The sequence below is a fragment of the Trachymyrmex cornetzi genome, unplaced genomic scaffold (assembly GCF_001594075.2).
Source record: "Trachymyrmex cornetzi isolate Tcor2-1 unplaced genomic scaffold, Tcor1.1 scaffold293, whole genome shotgun sequence".
Lineage (NCBI taxonomy): Eukaryota > Metazoa > Arthropoda > Insecta > Hymenoptera > Formicidae > Trachymyrmex > Trachymyrmex cornetzi.
Window position 1 is genome coordinate 8,047 of NW_017297618.1, and position 22,140 is coordinate 30,186.

Consider the following 22,140-nt stretch of genomic DNA (forward strand, 5'->3'; position numbering starts at 1 on the left):
CCATCTTTTGCCAAACGGCGGAAACTTATTTATACCCCTAAAGAAAGTCCATCTAAAAGAAGAAAGATACGTAGGGCCCTTCTCTGGGCCAAGCCCTTCTATGGTATAAGGCCCTTGTGTTGGCCAGGCCCTTTTGTGGTTTAGAGTCCTTCTGTGGTACAGCGCCCTTCAGTAGGCCAGGCTCATCCGTGAACCGAGCCCTTTTGCGAACTGTATTCTTCTGTGGTACAGGTCTCTTCTGTGGCATAGGGCTCTTCAGTAGGTCAGGCTTTTCCATGGGCCAAGCCCGTCTGTGGAATAGGACCCTTTTGTGGGTTCAGCCCTTCTTTCACTGATTTTATTTATCGTGCGTGCGTGCGTGCGTGTATGTGTATCAATGAGACAGTACTGAGTCTACTCACTTTTTTTGTCATTATTAATGGTTGCGATAGGATATCTGGGAGAGTCGAGGTGTTGTAATTGGCTGCGTTCCGTTTCGCGCGTAGCACGCATCGTTTGCATAACCAATGCTTAGCGCATTGGCTACGTTTCGTTTCATAGTGTACATGATGCACGCTTTGAAACGGAACGATGTTAAACGCATGGAACGTGAAATCAAAATGGATTCCACCACAATAAATTGCGCTGTCAATATTGTGACAATATTTTTAATTCATGATAGTAGTGAATCATCCAGTAGCAGTTCTGATGATAATTATAGTGACGAAGAATATGAGGACAGTTTAAGCACCAACCAGGAATTAGAAATTTTATATTCTATTTTAATGGTGGGTGAAACACGTGGAGAAACAGTTGTACAAGAAAAAATAACAGATTTTGTTGAGAGAGTTATTCCTGGATACACGAGGCGCATATTCAAAGAACATTTTCGGTGAGTGTGAATATTTCCATACTAGTACATATTTTTTGTTTAACTCGATTGATCGTTTTAAAATACCTAGACATAATCTGTATGTATTCTTATTTTACATATTCAATTTTTATTTATCCATTCAAAGCAGTGTCAAGAAATTACAGCAGCTTTATATCTTGCAGAATGTATCCGGAAACATTTGAAGTGGTATTACAATTAATTGGGCCAGGATTAAGAGCTATAAATACATTACCTGGAAGAAAACCAGTCTCTGCCGAAAAGCAACTCCTTGTAGCAACTTGGTTTATGTCTACTCCTGACTCTTATAGGTATCACATACACATTAAAATATTAAAACATAAAAAAGAAAACAAATTAGTAATTAAAAGTTAAGATCATTAATGTTTAAACATTAGAAGAGAAAATATTGAAAAATTATTTCATACTTAATAACATAACTTATTGTATTTATATTATTGTTTTTAGGTCTGTATCAACGAAATTCGGAATTGGAAAAGCAACTGCATTCAGAGCATTAAGACGAGTAACGTATGCTCTACATTGTATTGCTCCTCAGTTTATTCAGTGGCCCAAAGGTGCAGTTGCTACAAAAGTAATGAGGGAATTTGAACAAGTTTGTGGTTTTCCAAATGTGATAGGTGCTATTGATGGCACTCACATTAAGATTCGTGCTCCAAAAGAAGATCCAGACTCATATATAAATAGGAAAGGTTTTCATTCAATGAATGTACAAGTTGTTTGTGAGTCGCGTGGATTATTTACCCATTGTTATGCCGGGCATGTAGGATCTGTGCACGATGCAAGAGTTTTTCGAAATTCACCAGTGGCAGATTTTCTTCAATTACCTGAAACCTATTTTCCTGATGATTCTCATATTATTGGAGATGCTGCGTATGGTATCCATCCACATGTTATGGTACCTTTTAGAGATAATGGTCATCTGACAAATGCACAAAAAAATTTTAACTATTGTTTGTCATCTACACGAATGCAAATTGAACGGGCAATAGGTCATCTGAAAGTTCGTTTTAGGATTCTCTTAGACTGTTTACCTTTAATAGATATTTAAAAAATTCCAGAATTTATTGTGGCCTGTTGCGTATTGCACAATATTTGTATTTTGCAAAATGATATAATAGAATTATTAGGTATATATAGAAATGAAGAAGAAGCAAGACCCATTTTACATGATAACGCAGTTGAATTAGGAAATGCTAAAAGAATTATAATTATGAATGCTTTATCAAGGAAAATGTAATATTATTAATGGCTGCGTTCAGCAGAGAAAGCAGCTTTGCACTGTTGTAAAATTCTTTAATACGATTGGTCTTGCTCTTACTTCTTCATTAAATCTAAATGTATAAGTCATATCAAACATATTCAAGCCATTATTAGTGTATGTAAACAATATATACATGTAAATAATAAAAAATGTATTAAGTAACAAATAAATTAAACGTTGTTTTTGTTCATTTATTATTTTATTATGAATCCATACATGCACCTTTGGTATTAAATTATAATTCGCATATTGAAATTATTATTATACAACGTAAGTATAAAATTATAAATGCCAAATTTTAACTTAGTAATTAGAACATAAAACTTTACTTACTCGTAGTAAGAAAGTAAAAAGAAAATTTAATTGAACATTATTTCAATACTAATATTCAAAGTATTAAATAACACTTATATACATACATGTAGGATGATTCTAAAATACTTTTTCTGTAAGAGTGTATAACTAAACATACTATCACAAATTTTTACTAATTAATTGCATTAATATCATTTGTACTTGTCGATAGATCACAGACTTGTTACAAACTAGCTAATTATCAAATAAAAAATAGAATATAAGGCACACAACTGAAGCAACGCCGTAGTGGAAATAATGTCAATAATATTTTTAAGTTATATGGATAAATAAATATAGAAGCATTAAAATTATTTTTGCTTTTCAACTAAAGTTTTCATAATTTCAATTAACGATTTTTGGACCGCCAGTTTTTCTTCATGAAGCTTCCTTCGTTCTTCTTTACGCTCAGTATACTGCTTTTCTTTTAACTTCTCACGTTTTTTCTTCTCTTCTTCCTTCTTGGCCATCGCTGTTTCTCTATTTTGTTTTATATCATCAATGAAAGTCTCCAGAATAGCTTCAACTCTCCGTTTTTTGCATGGATCTAAAATAGAAATTAAATTAACAATTATGTATGAATTATAAAAAATCAACCTTATTGATTTATTATTATTACTAGATAGCAATGAGGGTGATTCTGCCACTGCTGATTCTACTTGATTTATTGGTTTAAGTGGACCTTCGCTCGATGCAATCGCAGCATTACAAAAGCTTTTTTCCCAAAAATAGAATCCATCACCTTCAAAGGTACAATATAATTATAAAAACATTTATTCAGATTATATAAGTCAATTTCGTAAAAAACTATTCACCAAATTTAAAGAGATTACATATAAAATTAACAGTATTATATTTATTTTATTTTTTAATGAATTATTTATAGACAAAAAACAGATTTTTACTGAATAAAAGGCCCATGTATTTCGGCAATTTCCGCTTTTCTTATTTTGGTCGCTTATATTTTTAAATGTTCTTTTAAGACCAGACATCTTTACAGAGCATTGTAGCCCAGTTACAACATATTTCCCATTGGAATTTTCTTTCATTTTTTCTGCTAGTTCAGTCCAAACGGTAGTATTTCTTTTGGACCCTGAACTGAAGTCAGATTCTTTCTCCCGGTATAACTCTAACAGTAAATACACCGCTGCATCGGGCCATATAAATCCTTTAGTTGAACAATTATTTTCTTCGGAATCAAATTTCTCCGACGACACTGACTGGCTGGTTTCTGAAGAACTAGCGAAACTAGTACAATTATTCTGTTTATTAATTTCTTTGTTCACAAGCGATTGCAGCAACTTTTGATCTGTAATAGTGGTATTCATAATAGGCCTGTTCTTTTTAGCTTGAATTTTGCATCGGTTCATTTTTCTTTCTTTCTTCAAGACAGAAAAGGAAAAAAGGTGAACTAGTACAAACATTCAGCTAAAAAGAACAGATCTAATATAATTTATATATTTTATATCCAATAGTAAAAAATAAATATTAAATATAATTCTTTATGAGGAAACGTCTTTTGAAAATAGCAAAAATACACTAAATTGAAAGTATTTTCGCCAAATAAAGGCTTTCTCCGTAAGAAATGTCCACATTTTATGTTTTTTGTTCAAATCATATATAACCTACAAATATATTCGGCTAAATGTTACCTGTTTGAACTTTATTAATGACTTCCTCAGTAAGAAATAATGTGATTACGCTTTGCGTATCCTCAAGGAAGACTGGAAATTCGAGCAATGACTCTTCCATTAAACTGAAAATTCGAGCAATGACTCTTCCATTTTTACACTAATACTTTCTTGTAAAACTACAATTCAACTTCACAACAATCGCCATATGCAATCGCATAGAACGCATAAGCTGCTATAGCTCGAACTTGTGGTAGCTGATTCGCTGCGAGCATCGACATCTAGAATGGACCGCTGATGGCAATGGTGGGGGTAGAAAGACGATTAGAGTGAGAGGCAGGAATAATAAGATCGTTCTTTCTCTGTTTAATCTGTGGGCTGATCCCTTGTGTGGTACACGGCTCCTCGGTAGGCCAAAACCTTTTGCGGCACTGAGTCCTTCCTTATACTGGGCCCTTCTGTAGGCCATGTCCTTGTGTGGTACAAGGCCCTTCTGTAGGCTGGTATCTTCTGTAGTATAGGGCTCTTCTTTAAATGTAATTAAAATATTTATAATTGCGAAAAAAAAATACTTCGCGAAATCGAAACGCGCGAAAATGTGCGCTCACAGATCGAAAAAGAGGCACTGACGCTCATAGAGGCGAGCGAAAAATTTGTGATGTTTTCGAGACGTCTTCTTGATAATTTTAAAACCTCTTAAAATATAACTTCGGGACTTTCAGACGTCTTTTATACGTCTTTAAGATATAAGAATGTTGTATGGGAACTTACTTCATGGATTCATGATTACCCGCATTTTCTCTTTTTCACTTTGTGCCGCACACATTTTCGGCAACATCCTATAATAGAAAAAAAAATTTACGCAATAAAAGTATCATTCTAAAATAGTGATTAAACAACACAAGCCAAATGCGTGGCACTGGAAAAAGTCGCACTCAGTGCGCACTAGTGCGGTCTGAGTACGAATTCACTGAACTTACTTCTTTGATTCATCCGCCGGATCTCTTGCCGAGAGCATTCTTGACAACATCCTAGTATATCCTATTTTATCGTCGTTGTCTGTATTTTTCCTTAAGCTGTTTTCTCCTGGCTATTTCGAGTGCTGCAGCTATAGCAACAGCCATGATTACAGCCAGAATGATAGAATTCATCGTCTGGGACCAAAAATAATTCGATGAGTTTAAAAAATACCACCTAGGGCACGCTTTCTAAACTAATAGGAAAGAAAATGTGTTAAAAACGGTTTAACTGATTCTTTAGATAACTTAGAAAGTCTATCTAAAAAGAGAAATGTACATAGAGTTCTTATGTGGACCAGGCCCTTCTATGGTATATGGATGGCCTTGTGTAGGCCAAGTCCTTTTGTGGTTCAGGGTGCTTCTGTGATACAGAGCAATTCTGTAGGCCAGGTTCAACCGTGAGCCGAGTTCTTTTGCGAGTCAGACCATTCTCTGGTACAGGGCTCTTCTGTGGCACAGGGCCCTTTGATAGGTCAGGCTCTTCCATGGGCCAAGTCAGTCTGTAGAACAGGACCCTTCTATGGGGTTAGCCCTTTTTTCACTGGTTTTATTTATCATTCGTTCGTGCATACGTGCGTGCGTGTATATGTATCCATTAGACTGTACCGAGTCTACTGACTTTTTTTATCATTGTTAATGGTTGCGGTAGAATGTCTGGGAGAATTGAGGTGTTGTAATGTATTATGGTATAGGCCCCTCTTTTGGGCTAGATATTTCTGTGGTATAGGGTTCTTCTGTACACCAGATCCTTCTGTGGTAAATGGCCCTTCCGTAGGTCAGGCCTTTCAGTGGTGTAAGTGTTTCTGTGGGCCGGTCCCTTGTGTAGTACACGGCTCCTCGGTAGGCTAGAACCTTTTGCGGCACCTCCTTTATACAGAGCTCTTATGTAGGCCATGTCCTTCTGTGGTACAGGGCCCTTCTGTAGGCTGGTATCTTCTGTGGTATAGGGCTCTTCTTTAAATGTAATTAAAATATTTATAATTGTAAAAAAAAAATACTTCGCGAAATCGAAACGCGCGAAAATGTGCGCTCAGATCGAAAAAGAGGCACTGATGCTCATAGAGGCGAGCGAAATATTCGTGACGTCTTCGAAAAGTCTTCCTGATAATTTTAAAACCTCCTTAAATATAACTTCGGGACTTTCAGACGTATTTTGTACGTCTTTAAGATATAAGAATGTTGTATGGGAACTTACTTCATGGATTCATGATTAGACGCATTTTCTCTTTGTGCCGTACACATTTTCGGCAACATCCTAGAATAGAAAAAAATGTACGCAATAAAAGTATCGTTCTAAGATAGTGATTAAACAACACAAGCCGAATGCTTGGCACTGGAAAAATTTGCGTCCAGTGCGCACTAGTGTGGTCTGTCAAATTCACTAAACTTACTTCTTTGATTCATCCGTCAGATCTCTTGCCGGGAGCATTCTTGTCAACATCCTAGAATGCAGTACTTTATCGTCATCGTCCACTTTGTTTTATTTGCTTCCTGCGTGCAATCTCGAATGCTGCAGCTATTGCGACACCCATATGAATTGCCATCATAATAGAAGTCATGGTCTGGAACCAAAAATAATTCGATGAGTTTAAAAAATACCACCTAGGGAATGCTTTCTAAACTAATGGAAAAGAAAATATGTTAAAAACAGTTTAAATGGTACTTTAGGTAACATAGAAAGTCTATCTAAAAGAAGAAAGGTACGCAGGGCCCTTCTTTGGGCCGGGCCCTTCTATGATATAGGGCCCTTTTGTGGTTCAGGGTCCTCCTGTGATACATGTCTGCTCAGTGGCACAGGGCCCGTCGGTTGGTCATGCTCTTCCATGGGCCAAGCCCTTCTGTGGAGCAGGACCCTTTTGTGGGTCCAGCCCTTCTTTCGCTGGTTTTATTTATCGTGCGTGCGTGCGTGAGAGCGTGCGTGCGTGTATGTGTCAATGAGACAGTACCGAGTCTACTCACTTTTTTATTATTATTAATGATTGCTGTAGGATATATGGGAGAATTGAGGTGTTGTAATGTATGGTGGTACAGGGCCTTTTTGTGGGCTAGATTTTTGTGTGGTATAAAGTTTTTCTGTACCCCAGATCCTTCTGTGGTAAATGGCACTTTTGTGGGCGGACTCTTCACTGTTGTAAGCGTTTCTGTGGGCTGGTCCCTTGTGTGGTACAGGGCTCTTTTTTATCACCGAGTTCTTCTCTTGTAGGCGATGATCTTCTGTGGTACTAGGTCCTTCTTTATACAGGTTTCTATAGCCCAGGCCCTTCCGTGGGTCAAAGTGTTGTGTGGCCCATGCCCTTTTGTGATACAAGCCCATTCAGTAAGTTACAGCCCTTTTGTGACTGGTTTTATTTATCGTACGCGCGCGCGTTTGTGTGTTAGTATTGTGTATGTTTGCTTACACGGTAAGGAAGTCATATGATTTTGAGAATCTTCATTGTCATTTTCAGAATTTGATGAATTATCGTCCACGCCCGCACAAGCGCTCGCAAACCAGAAACACAGAAGTAATTGCGGTTGTTGAAGTATTAATTTGATTCGGTCCAAGTAATGTACGAAGTCCGTTTTTGCAATCTCCCCGGGGTGCATATTGTGTAACGTTGATGCCACGATATGAATCTAATTGACATCAAAATTTATATTTAAATGTATAATTTAAAGAAAGGTACAGAATCTCTCGATGGCTTGTATGTTTATTTATTGAATTTTTTCGTTAACAATAAAAACGTTATAAACTCGTTGATCCTCTATGTTCGTTCTGACACGGTCGTACACAAGCGGCAGCATTTGCAATTTATCGGCGGTCTAGTGAAGTTCGTTTACAATTTTAAGAGAATTAGATAGTACACGTACAAAGATGAGTGAAAGTAAGAAAGATCATGGGGAATAGGACTTTATATGTCGACTGATACATCACGTAAGTTTTTGCATTATTCTTATGAGTTAACTACGACTTTTTAATGTTTTTACGTTTAATTTAATAAGAGACCGTGTATTGCGACATTATAATTAGATTTGGTTTAACTTCACAATTTATGAAGAAATTACTCAATATTAAACAAAAATCCGTGACGTTTATTAATAGTTATTGTAATTATTTGATAAGAAAGATTTTTTTAATTTGTACGTTTTTGCGACATTTTCTATATAATCTTCTATATAATAATAGTTATAATTCACATGAGCTTATTCGCTCTGCATCACGTGGATGTCACATATATCTGCCGTATATAGAACCATCTTATACAACTGGATATAATGTTAAGACTGAATTATTGACTCGGAACGAATGGCGGTCGCGATAGAATCTGGTGTCAGGAGCCAAATACAAATCAAATCGTGGTACTAAACAGTTTGTTTAAATTATTTTTTAATGTATCAAAATTACAAGAATATATATTTTTTTTAAACTAAAAAATAAAGCTAGTGTCATTGTTGTATTGCTTTTATCAACTTTTATAACAAAAAATATTCCAAAATTAAATTTTTTTAGATTGATTGTATTTTAGTACTTATTTTAATCTGATTTGAAAAAAATAACGTAGACATAACAAGTAGTAACTTTTTAATTAACAGCAATTGTATTTAACAATTTACTTCTCAAAATCAAATTAATAACGACGTGTTACTTTTTTTACTCGGAGACGTAAATGTAACTTGTTACTTTTAAAAAATAACTTTCCATTTCCTGTAATTTAATCTTACATCAATCTTGACAATTAAGATATGTAGAGTGTATGCGAATTAAATTGATGTTGAAATTAATAATTTTTAAATTTGGCAACTATTTGACTATTACTTACTTGGATTCAGGCCTCTTAGCAAATGGTCTACAGAGCATCTAATGGAAAAGAAAAAGAAAGAGATTATATAATAATTTAAAAAATTAATGAATTATGGACTCTCTCTCTCTCCAATTTTAACAAAAAAAAACACTAAAATGATTAGACTAACGAAATTATCTATACATTATATTTGTTAAGTAAAATAGAAAATGATAATGAAAAAGCAATTTATTGGTTATCGATGCCTATTTGTTTATAACTTCCCAGATAGCCAAACCTGTCAAGAGCACAATTTTGCAAATGTGTGTTTGCATATTATGTTAACCGATCTCCGACAACAGCCGAGCATAGTCTGTTGTATCAACTATAGGGGTATAAATAAGTTTCCGCCGTTTGGCAAAAGATGGTGCCAGCAGTATGTTATGGTTAAAATTCTCTGCTGTAGAACGTCATATCGTAGGATTGGACATCTGGTAACAACATAATCTTCAAATATTAGCGATTTTGTATCAGCATCATATATCTTTTTTCGTGCGAAAATGTCGAGTTTTGAGCCGAATAAAGTTCATTTGCGAGAGCTTTTGATTTACTTCTTTAATTTGAAGAAATCTGCAGCTGAGGCGCATCGATTGCTTGTAGAAGCATATGGTGAGGCTGCCTTAAGTGAAAGAAGTTGCCGTGAGTGGTTTCAAAAGTTTAAGAACGGTGAATTTGACGTCGAAGACAAAGAACGTAGCGGAAGGCCGAAAGTGTACGAAGACGCGGAATTGGAATCATTATTGGATGAAGATTCATGCCAAACGCAAGAAGCACTTGCACTTACATTAGGAGTGACTCAACCAGCAATTTCACAACGCTTAAAATCATTAGGAATGATTCAAAAGCAAGGAAATTGGGTTCCATATGAACTGACGCCGAGAAACGTAACGATAATGCATGATAAATGCTCGTCCACATGTTGCGGCGCCGGTCAAAACCTATTTGGAAACACTCAATTGGGAAGTTTTATCCCACCCGCCGTATTCCCCAGACATTGCTCCTTCTGATTACTACTTGTTTCGATCGATGGCACATGGCCTGTCTGAGCAACACTTCACATCATATGAAGATACCAAAAATTGGGTCGATTCGTGGATAGCTTCAAAAGATGAAGCGTTCTTCCGACGCGGTATCCGTATGCTGCCAGAAAGATGGGAAAAAGTAGTGGCTAGCGATGGACAATACTTCGAATAAAACATTATGTACCGTTCTTTCACAATAAATGCCCAATTTTCGATAAAAAACGGCGGAAACTTATTTATACTCCTAATAATATTGGCAGAAATATATCAGAAAAAAAGCAGGCCTTGCATCATAACATGTTAGAAAAAATGCAGCTAAAATTTGGCAGAAGTTGCCGACATAAAAAGAATAAAATTTGAGCATTGCATGTTAGCGCAGTATATCACCAAAAAGTAAACCGAAATTGAAGATGATATAATATCAAGACGTGTTAGCAAAATATTGTCAGAGATCGCGCTTATCTGCAGCACGTTGTTACAGCAGAAAAGCAGCAGAATTGTAGCAGATTCATGCATGTGCTGTCATCTCAAATAATAACAGATACAGTATGCGTAATGTGTGACGCGTGTTGATAACGCGCGTTTATTTTTGCCATATTTCCGATGTCACTTCGTAAAAACACGTTGTGCACGATTTCTGCTGTATTTCTGCCGCTAGTGTCTAATATGACAGGTAATGATTTGTTTTTGCCATATTTCTGATATCATGTCATAAGGGCACATCGTGCACGATTTCTGCTGTGTTTCTGCTACTAGTATCTGAGATGACAGGTCATGTTCTGTTTTTGTCATGTTTCTGCCATCACATTATGATGGCAAGATATGCTCCATTCTTGCTGCATTTCTGTTGTTATATTATGTTCAGCAAGTCATGATGACAAAAACCAAGCTTAAAGCAGACGCAGTGGACAGGAATCTGCTCTACAATTGTAATTGAATTTGCCAACATATTTCTGGCATACTGCTAGCATTTTGTTATCTGGGTTAGTACAAAACAAGAGGAGATTAAACTTTTGTAGACTGGGCCCTTCTGTATTCGAAGCTCTTTTGTGGTTCAGGATCCTTCTATGGTACAGGGTCCTTCCGTAGTACAGGGCCCTTCCATGGTACAGGACCATTTTGTAAGCCAGGCTCGTCCGTGGGCCAAGCGCTTCTGTGGGCCAGGCCATTCTGTGAAGTAAAGATCTTCTGTAGGCCAAGTCCTTATGTGGTTCCGGCCTTTCTGTTGTGCAGGGCCCTTCTGTAGGTCAGTTTCTTCCATGGGCCAAGTCATTCTGTGGGCCATGCCCTTTTGTAGTACAGGGTCCTTCTGTATGTCGGAACCTTCTATAGGCCAAACCCTTCTGTGGTAAAGGACCCTTCTGTAGGCCAGGCCCTTCTGTGGGCTGGGTCCTTCTGTGATTGGTTTTATTTATCGGATATATAATATTATATTTTAATGACACAACTCCTACGAAAACTTTAATCCTATAATAAATCAAATCAGGCAAGTTATTGCAGATAAAATAATCTCTACATCTTCAACTAGAGTCGCTCTAACTAAAACTGATGTAACAACAAAATCTTCAATTAGAGTCGGTCTAACCAAAACAGATGTAATAACAAAACCACCCAAACATTGTTTTATACGGATCTGTAAATCAAATTTCAATTACTAAACAAGGCCAACAACACCAATAATACTATATATTTCATGTGTTGTACACCAATATTACTATATAATTATCCAAGCAGCACTAATTAAAAATTCTCTTTAAGGGATCTTATGTATGAGTATATGTATTTGCAAATAAAATATAATGTAATTTAACAATTACATACACATTTTATCCCTTAATACACACCTTAATTTTTGGTATTCTTACTGCACACAATGGATCTTTTGTGTCCTTAATTTTCGTCACGTATACAAAAATTACTAAGCAATTTTTACGTATATTTTGTCATCTTTAGAAAGTATTTGTAAAGTTGTACATACAAGGACTTTGATTCTTTCACTCGGTTACTTTTTAAAACTTCTAGAAATTCAGGTCATTTCGTCTTTACACCAAATTTAGTTCTAAGCGAACGTAAGGTTTAGTCGTGTCGTTCCCCCGGATCTACAATAGGTGTTTTAAGCCTTAAGCCGTAAGAAATTGACCAATTACAGTCGAATACGAGAAGAATAAGCGACTCTGATTCGCCCATTTCTTATAGCTTAAGGCAATGCTAAAGCCTCTTGTTTTACCACATTTCCATTCGGTGAAAAATCTCTGTATTGTGGATGTATAGATTGGAAAAGTATTATTACTTAAATTAAAGTATGCACAAACAGGATCTCAGCTGCACTGGATTTCATGAGAAAATCGAAAAAAAGTTTAAAATTCGTTAAAAATTCACTTACTTTTGGCTCGTACAGCTGTCACCTCAGATATATATTTGCTTGATATAAGAGTTTTAGAGTCCATATCTTGAAAATAAGCGTGCAGCTGAGGTCACATTATTGAAACGAACGATACCGAGTTTGTAGAACTAAGATTGAAAGTCTAGAAAAGAAATATTTCCACCGAATAGAAAATACGTGTATACAGGTACTTTGCGAAGACTGGAACTGTCAACAGAGCCGAAATTCCGTGTAGCAGTAGTTGCGCGGTCTTGTGATAGATTGTGCTGGCATATGTTAAATAAGAACAGATGTATGCATTTGAATAAGACAGAATGATAGATTGTATAATATAATATAAAAACTAAATCAAAGATGTCATCACTATTATCGAATTTGGAATTAAAAAAGTCTGTACTATCGACCTTGATCGAGTTTGGTAATCAGTTTAGCATCCCCTTAAGGTTTAAAACTCTATTGTAGATCCGGACTTAATCGCGCACGGACTATGAGCATTAATGTGGAAAAGTGGTCATTTCGCAGTTTGTGAAAATTTTCGAGGGAAAGTATCGAAGTCCTTGGGTATACAAGTATAATTTTTACGGATTTTCAATAAATGACGATATTCATACTGCTGGTATTATATTGAAGTTGGCAATATATATACTTGATGTGTGATGACTGACGCAGCTTTAAACGTAGTACATGTCATTAGACTAAAGTATAAACAACTATTATTTCTATCGCATTGAAAATGTCAAATTTTGTGCCGCAAAAACGCCATATATATTTGGGGAAGTATTACTTTATTATTTTTTTCTAAAGAAAAGTGCAGCTGAAAGTCATCGTTTGCTTGTAGAGGGTTCAAAGAGCATGCTCCATCAGTAAGCATGTGTGAAAAGTGGTTTAACCGATTCAGAAACAATGATTTTGATTTGGATGATAAAAAGCATGGAAAGCCACCGAAAAATTTGAAGATGCACAATTGGAAATTGTAAAGTCTGAAACATTCACTGGTGAACAATACCAATACGTTTGAACCGAGCTGTGAAGGAAAAACGATTGGAATGCGTTTTTTTATTAAAAAATTCGTACAGTCATACTTGTACACTATATACACTGTAGAGACGCCATTAAAGGTCAAACTGTGACAAGACCAGTAAATAAATCTTTATAAACCCATACATCTTTCATTCGAAACACTTATGTTTATAATAAATTGTTATATACAATTGTTGTATATAAATCAAAGAAAAGAAATGCGCAGGACACGAATGACCCTAAGGTGTGTATTAAGGGTTATTATATCATAATGTAAACTTTTATATCATGCGCATGTATATCATTATTATATACTGTTAATACCCGTACCGTGCCGTCACCTGTATTGTATCGTCTCGAGCGAGTTGAGTCAAGGAAATATGAAGAGTAAGAATAATATATTTATATATACATGCATATAAATGTATGTAAGATATATGTCTGTATGTCCCAGATAGCACATTATATTCTGAGAATATTCTGAGAATATACTAAAAAGGTCACGTCTGATATTCGTATGATATTCCTATGTCCGTAGCAACATTGTTCGCAATATATCCTCAGAATATCGAGATGAATTTCCAAAATTTTCCTTAAAAGTATGTAAGAAATATCTATTAAAAATAATATTCTGTTAGCGAAGAATATTATTTTTAATAGATATTTCTTACACACTCTTAAGGAAAATTTTGGAAATTTATCTCGATATTCTGAGGATATACTGCGAACAATGTTGCTGCGGACATAGGAATATCATACGAATATCAGACGTGATCTTTTTAGTATATTCTCAGAATATAATGTGCTATCTGGGGTAAAGCGCATAGTTTGAGACATTCCTTACTTTAAACATAAATCGGCGTCTTGTGGTCCCAACATTTTATCCTAAGATGTTATATATTCCATAAAGCTGTAATTTGAAATTTATTGCATAACGTATGATTTGAGGAGTAATATACTAAATATATACTGTGAGGACAGTGCTCAAATCATACTTTTTACCTTTACAAGGAACATTTTTGTCTTGTCCTCAAAGCATACGTTTAAATTTGAGGTCATCCATATATTAAACATATACTTTGAGACTAATATTGTAAACGGTTTTCTATATACGATGCATAATTCGAGGACAAATACATTAAACGAATATTTCGGGGACAGTACTTAAAATTATATAATTAACATGTATGACGAAAAATTTATTTTGTCTTTAAAGCATGTGTTTGATATAAATCGTTGTTGTATTAACATATAATTTGAGACCGACTTTAGAAATATCCTATGTATATTTCGAGAATTATTATATTAAACGAATATTTCGAAGATAGTGCCTAAATTATACAAGGTAGGGGAAACTAATATGGAAACCCTGAAAAATCTCAATAAATATACTTTACAGAGAAGTGTATCCGATAGAGGTTTCAGAGTACAAAATGATCTGTGTACTGATCTTATCAGTTTGAGCTTTACATTACGAGATATTTCATATTTTATATTAAAGATATTGCAAGACATTTTTTAATATCTGAGAAGGTTTTTAACTAAAGAAGCTTTACTAGCGTGTACTATTTTCAAAACGTCTCGACAAGCACTATAAGAATGTGCAATAGAAAATAGAGAGTTCCATTAAAAAGATCAAGGTGACCTCGATATTAGTGACGCCATTAAAGGTCAAATTGTGACGAGACCAGTAAATAGATCTTTATAAACCCTACATCTCTTTCATACGAAACACTTTTCTGTGGAACTTGCATATTTTTCGAGATTTTTAAGTTTTCATACTAATTTCTCCTCTCCTTGTATACTTAATTAACATACACGTCGGAAACTTTTACTTTGTCTTCTAAGCATGCGGTTAATATAAATCGTTCTTATATTAAATATACTTTAAGACCATTACAATATTATAAGTAGTCTATGTATAATGCATATTTCGAGAACTATTGTATTAAACGAATATTTCGAAGGTAGTACCTAAATAATACTGAGTAAGAGAAAAAGTATGGAAAATTTTGAAAAATATGAAAAATACGTTTCTAATAAAAATTGTAGGTTATCAACACTCCGCAAAATATTACAAAATAAAGAGAAATTCAGTTATATAAATGTGTAAATATATGTTAAAAATTTATAATATGCAAACAATATATATCACATGTACGAGTATATCCTATTCCTTCCTGTTTATTCGGACTTGGGACCGACAGTGGTAAAGTTACATCTCCTATTTATATATTTGCATATATACATATCTACATATATTTATATATTTATACTCTCGCACGCGCCCAATCTTACATAATATTGGAATTTCTGCTCAATTTTTAAATAATCATTTTCCAGTAGAGGTACCGACTGGAGATAGTGACTTTAAGAGCGAAAATGAATAAAAAAGAAAATATTTGTAGGTGTCGGTATGTGTAAGTTTGGGCGCGTGCGAAAATATAAATATATAAATGTGTATACATATAGATATGTATATATGTAAATATACCGAGTGTTCAAAATAAAGTATTATAATCATAAAGCATTATAATCTTGGAAATACGGCATTATTAAGAAAAATTGTTCAAACAAAAGTTATAGGGTTTAAAAAGATCTATTTACTGATCTTATCAGTTTAACCTTGGGTGGTGTTGTCAAGATCACATCGATTTTTTAAAATGGAACACTCTACTTTTGTTTTCAAAATCTAATAGCTGATGTCGAGAGTTTTTCAAAATACTATAAGAAAACATTTTTTCATTAAGTACTTTTTGAGTTATGATGCTTGAAAAGTTACAGTACCGGCATTAGCATTACCCGAGGTGTCCGACCGACGGCTAAAATTTTCTTAAGATCTGTTTGAATCTGTTACTATTTGAAATTAACATTCTCTATACATACGCATGATTTTTAATGAGGGTAACTGGGTATGTTCAAAAGATTGCATTTGAAATTAGTACTTTTAACATACGTTCCCTGTGCTAGATAATGAGCGACAGTACATTTTCAATTATAGCACAAAAACGGTATTTAAAAGTTCGCTCAAAAACCAAGGGATTATAGATAAATATAATACGAATCACACTGAAACCAAAGAAAATGAGAGGTAACCGAGCAAATATTAATTATAAAGCCTTAGAAAGATTGCAATCTTTCAAAAATGTCAAAAATCCAATCTTTCAAAAATGCAATCTCTCAAAAATCCTCGACGCTTCTCGCCCTGATGAAGAACAGCTAGGTTCACGAAATGTTGGCATTAGCAATGGATTACGATATGGCAATAATCCGCAAACCCTTTGACATCTTTCTTGGCTGATGTTCATGAAAATCGAATGAACTTTGGCCCATTTGAATGATGATTTGAGCGTCCTCAGTCAGTACTTCGTGAACAATAGCCGTCATGTTGAGGTCCGTCATATTGAATTTTCAAAACGGCCAGAGTGCTAAAGAAAGTAGACATGTGCATCTATAATTTGAGCTCAGAAAGAAATTTTTTGGTTGAACTGAATTTTAAACAGAGGGGATGGCCGATTTGATAGTGAACGTCCCATATTTAGTAAATTCTTTTTAATATGAGTATTGAAAACTTGTAATTTTCCATACAGCTTTTATCCAAGAGATATTGTAAATTGTCTTTAGGATATTCAGAGGATATAAAAGTAAAATGCAAATATTTCGAATTATAAAATACCCAGCAAATACTAAGTTACATGTAACGTACATGTTAATTGTAATTTCCCACTTAACAATATAACTCTAATATAACGTCTAACTACATTATTTGCTATCACGAGTTATCATAAACTGTTGAAGATCTATCGTTACCATTAGCTTCTGTATTCATGCTTCCTACTATATTTCAGCAGAGGGCGTATTTGTAGATCGTATTTAGTGCAGTGCACAGTGCCTTCGTTAGTTTTTACATAATTAAAGTTCGGCAATAGTGAAAAAGAATGAAATATCTCGCCATTTACCTTTTCGCATGTTTTGTCAAGATTACAAATGTGTTTACAATCGAAGGTATTTAAATATAAATTAATCATTATGCTTCTCTGACAAGTGTTATCACAGTTATGACTGAGATTACAAAATTTAAAAAAATAGTTCATGAAATTTTATAATACATTCTCTTATAGTACATGTTCAAGGACATAGAATTAATCATACCGATCACACTCAAATCGCATATAATAATTTTAAATGCTGTAATTTTAAAATGATATTACAAAGCTTAATAATCAATTTTTCCCGTACATTTTACGGAGGGTAAACATTTTATATAGTCAATTTTTCTTCTGTTTGTAAAAATGCGAAATTTGTTTTTCGGCAGATTAATGTTTATTTTTACAATTATCACATCTGTTTGAATAAATATATCTGTGAAATAACGAAGATTGAGTATATCGTCACTTTTGACGCAGACAGCCGACACTGGCATGAGTTAGCGAACAAAGAATTGGAAGAATCTCTTTCGTATAATTGGAATCTAAAAAAGGCGAAAAACGTGATTCTCTTTGTGGGGGATGGGATGAGTCCCGACACTATCACGGCTAGCAGAATTTATCGTGGTGGTGAGACCAGTCGACTCGCCTGGGAGCATTTTCCCCATATTGGAATACTGAAGGTCTCGGGATTTTTGTTAGACATGACGTGTATTGTAATTAATATATTTTTTTTTATGTAAGATCTTCGCGTGTTCGAATGTATCTTTTGTTGATAATGTAGACTTACACCACAAATGAGCAAGTCCCCGACTCAGCTTCCTCCGCCACCGCTCTTTTCGGAGGAGTCAAGACGAATTACGAAGTTGTAGGAGTAGACGTGAACGTGGAATTGAATAATTGCAAGGCAAGCTTGAATGCGAATTATCACGTGGATTCATTCATAGCATGGGCTCAAGCAGCCGATAAAGTCACAGGTCAAGTCCGACTACAATTATATTCCGACTTTAGAAAATCTTAAGGGGATTCTAAAGCCGTTTGTATATTACTGATTAAATCGTAATTTTTGTATAACAGTTATTTTCTTCCTCTTTTACAGATTCGAAAATCCTTTTCCAGTATTAAAGTATACGCATTAATACGTGTTTGTGAGGTGGAGTTCATGCCGAAAACGATAAAAAATTTTTCTTAAGATTTCAATAAAAAAATTTTTGTCGTTCACAGAATAAATTTCACCTCACAGACACGTCGTATTAATGAGATATACTTTAATCCTGGAAAAAGATTTCCGAATTTGTAAAAGAGAATTTAAAAAAGTATGAAGTCTTTGCAAAGCACGTAATTTCGTTTTAGGAGAGAAATAATTTTTTCTATGCTTTGAATCTTAATTCTACAAACTTAGTATTATTTGTTCAAGTAATCTGAATCCCGTCTCACACTTATTTTCAATCTACAAGCTGCAAAACTTTTATATCAAGCAAATGTTAACCTCAGGCACCGTCGAGATACTATTAACGGTCGGCGTTTATGGAAATTCGCGTGCCTGTTAAAATTTAAGTGATTAAGAGTACGGAATTAGTAACACGGTACTAATTTCATGATTTATTAGTTTCGTAAACATGTACATATGTTTAAAACTTAATAATACTCGATTTTTATTTAAAGCTGTGATTTTAATGATATCATCTGAGTTTGATTATCAATAGAGATGATAACTGCAGAGAAAAAATTGTAATTTTTCGGCAACATATAAGCTATTATAGCATTAAAAGTATGCATACTTATTTATACAGTATTTATATAATAAAAAATCACAAATTTAATAATGTGTTATTGAAATATTTATGTTAATAATCATACATTTTTATTAATTGTCGGTAATGTCATCGTTTTTCAATTATCCCCGGGCCTCTCGGGCCCCATTGATAGTTAGGAAAATTTGCCCAGGACCGACGGTCTTTAAAGTGTCTCATCGATGCCTCAGGTGACGGCTTTACGTTGTTTTGTGTTGTTTTTTGTTGTCAGAAAAAGTGAATTTTTTAATTTTTTTCTAATTTTCTTGTGAAATCGTGTTTTTCAGGTTTTCTTTTTATATGTTTTTTAATTCTGTAAAAAAAAATTTGCAATCCGTGAAGCCAATTCGGAGATTTCTCCTAAAACGTAATCGTGGTAAAACAGAACGATTTTAGGAGCTCATTAACGATTGCCTACGCATAAATAATTATTAAAAAAAATTTTCTTTGTTAAAGAAAACTTTTCTTAGCATTAATCTGTACAAAAATATATTAAACTATATATATGTCAATTAATAATTCTTTCAAAAAGTTTAAAATGAAAGTAAAACTTCCGTTTCAAGTATTTTTGTTTTAATTGTAATTACTAGTTTATATTTTTGTAAAACATACAGGTTTCGTGACAAATACCAGAGTTACTCATGCCACTCCGGCGCCGCTTTATGCTCACTGTGCAAATCGTAGATGGGAGTGCGAATCCAAAATGCCTAAAAACGCTACTGGCTGTAAAGATATCGCCAGACAATTAGTGGAGAATGAACCGGGGAAAAATATTCGAGTATACATATATATATATATATAACCAAAGAAGAGCTGTGTACTTTGTTTAATTACGAGAATAATACGATAAATAATAATACGTTTACCTTTTAATAGGTAATTATGGGCGGCGGTAGACAGGTAATGAAATCCAACGTGAGCGCGGGCGAATTTGATCCGATAGATATGTGGGCTTGCTACAGACAAGACGGTCGTGATCTCATTGATGAATGGATGAGAGATAAGTCTAATAGAAACTTGGCTTATAAAGTCGTGCAAAACAATGAAGAATTGTCCAAGGTTGATATCGATAACGTAGATTATCTGCTTGGTATTTTCGCCAACGGTCACATCGCGATGGACTGGAAACGAGAACGAGGTCCAAAAGGACAACCAAGCTTAGAAGAAATGACTGTGATGGCTTTACGAATTTTACAAAAATCCAAACAAGGATATTTTTTAATGGTACAATTATTATCTTGGATAAGATTGTGAAAGAAATTAATATGACTGCTCTTCCAGGTCGAAGGTGGTCTAATCGATTTCGCTCATCATCGCGGTCATGCCGCTCAAGCGCTGCTAGAAACTGTCCGATTTTCGGACGCCGTTAATACCACTCTTAGAATGATCGACCCCGATGACACTCTCGTAATAGTCACGAGCGATCACGCGCAGTCAATGATCTTCAACGGATACAGTCCTCGAGGTTCATCCATTCTGGGTAAGATCAATGCACTGAAAGAAGGGTGTTTGGTATTTGTGATTATAACTGTATTATACAATTATAATCACAAATATCAAAATTGTTAAGAGCTCCATTTTTATATTTATTATTGCTGATGTTAATAATATAATATATATACATTATAATAAATATTAACAGGGAATGGAAAGTTACTTTTTAAAAATAACAAGTTACAGTTACTCGTTATTGAGTAGAAAAAGTAAGTTACCGTTACCAGTTATCAATTTTTAAAAGTAACTCGTTACAGTTATCGTTACTTGAGAAAGTAACTTTTCATTATTTTTTCATTAGTTCCTTAAAATCGACGACTATCAATCATAGCGGACGAGTGCTTTTCTATTCTCAAGCTATGAGTGGCTTGTGTCCATCAATTGAACCGTGTCCAATCGTGTGTAAAGTAACGATAAAAGTAACTGTAAAATTCATTACCTTTATCAAAAAAATTGTAACTACGTTACCGTTACAGTTATCAAAAAAAAGTAACGCAGTTACTAGTGATATTATCAAAAAGTAACTTGTAACTGTAACGAGTTACTTCCATTCCCTGATTATTATTATATTTACAGTTTTATATATACATAAAAAATATGTTGTTGACTGCGAAACCTAATAATTTATTACATAATCTTTTTATTGCCAATAATATACAATATAATTATTTTTTTGTATGCAGAACTGTATAAAAATAATTATTTTTACTAACATTATAGCAGTAATAATTATAAAAATGAAGTTGTTAACCATAATTATTTTACCTTGATTATACAATAAAAATGGAACTTCTATTATTGTAATTATACAAGGAAGCTCTATTTAAGTTACAAATGTCAAATACTTTTCTCTCAGTGTATGTATGAAATTTTCTTGGACTGTTTATTCTCATGCGAGAATATTTCAGGAATCGCTCAAAAATCTAAATACGACGGGATACCATATACCACATTATCCTATAGCACGGGTGGACCGAACAATGTCGCTTACATCGTGGGCGACGATGGTCAAGCCAAGAGAATCAATCCATCCAAATCGAATACTAGCGATTTTACTTATAGCCAGCAAGCTACAATCATATCGGACGAGGCTCATCACGGCGGCGGAGACGTAGTTGTATATGCTATAGGCACGTCACTGTTTAATTAGTTGTTACGAAAGATTGCAATTAAAAAATATAGCTAAAACATTTTTTTTTTAATTATTGGACAGTTTTTTTCCAAATTTAATTTGGCAAATATACCGCTAAAGATAATTCGTATCATTATTGTTTTGTCGAAATTATGTCGAAAATACTTTGAGTTTTCTTTACAGGACCGTATGCCCATCTTTTCCATAGCGTGCACGAACAGAACTATGTTGCACATGTTATCGCATATGCTGCAGGAATCGGCGAGTATTCTAACAATGCGGAAATATCGCACCGCATTCTGTATCCAGTTGTTTTATATAGTAGTCTGATCTTGTTAACTTTAATCGTGTATAAATAAATCAGTGAAGTTAATGAAAGTATTATCAGT

General features: G+C 34.3%; 2 protein-coding genes across 4 annotated transcripts; both read left to right on the top strand.

The window, feature by feature from the left end:
* The first annotated feature begins 548 nt into the window (after positions 1-548).
* LOC108762296 (putative nuclease HARBI1) lies at positions 549-1,943 on the top strand. Its single transcript, XM_018509230.1, has 3 exons — positions 549-871; positions 1,036-1,182; positions 1,340-1,943. The coding sequence occupies exons 1-3, from the start codon at positions 549-551 to the stop codon at positions 1,941-1,943; spliced, it is 1,074 nt and encodes a 357-aa protein (XP_018364732.1).
* A 5,343-nt stretch (positions 1,944-7,286) lies between these two features.
* LOC108762308 (Alkaline phosphatase 12) lies at positions 7,287-22,124 on the top strand. Of its 3 annotated transcripts, XM_018509249.1 has the most exons (9): positions 7,287-7,291; positions 12,084-12,085; positions 17,813-18,015; positions 18,117-18,309; positions 19,740-19,903; positions 20,002-20,349; positions 20,407-20,605; positions 21,528-21,749; positions 21,935-22,124. In XM_018509249.1, exons 3-9 carry the CDS (start codon positions 17,920-17,922, stop codon positions 22,108-22,110), a joined length of 1,398 nt encoding a protein of 465 aa, XP_018364751.1. In that variant the 5' UTR covers positions 7,287-7,291; positions 12,084-12,085; positions 17,813-17,919; the 3' UTR covers positions 22,111-22,124. The 3 variants fall into 3 exon arrangements, with proteins under 3 accessions (XP_018364751.1, XP_018364749.1, XP_018364750.1); XM_018509247.1 differs by lacking the exons at positions 7,287-7,291; positions 12,084-12,085 and adding an exon at positions 17,299-17,411; XM_018509248.1 differs by lacking the exons at positions 7,287-7,291; positions 12,084-12,085 and adding an exon at positions 17,299-17,411 and having other exon boundaries at positions 17,817-18,015.
* Positions 22,125-22,140: the final 16 nt, after the last annotated feature.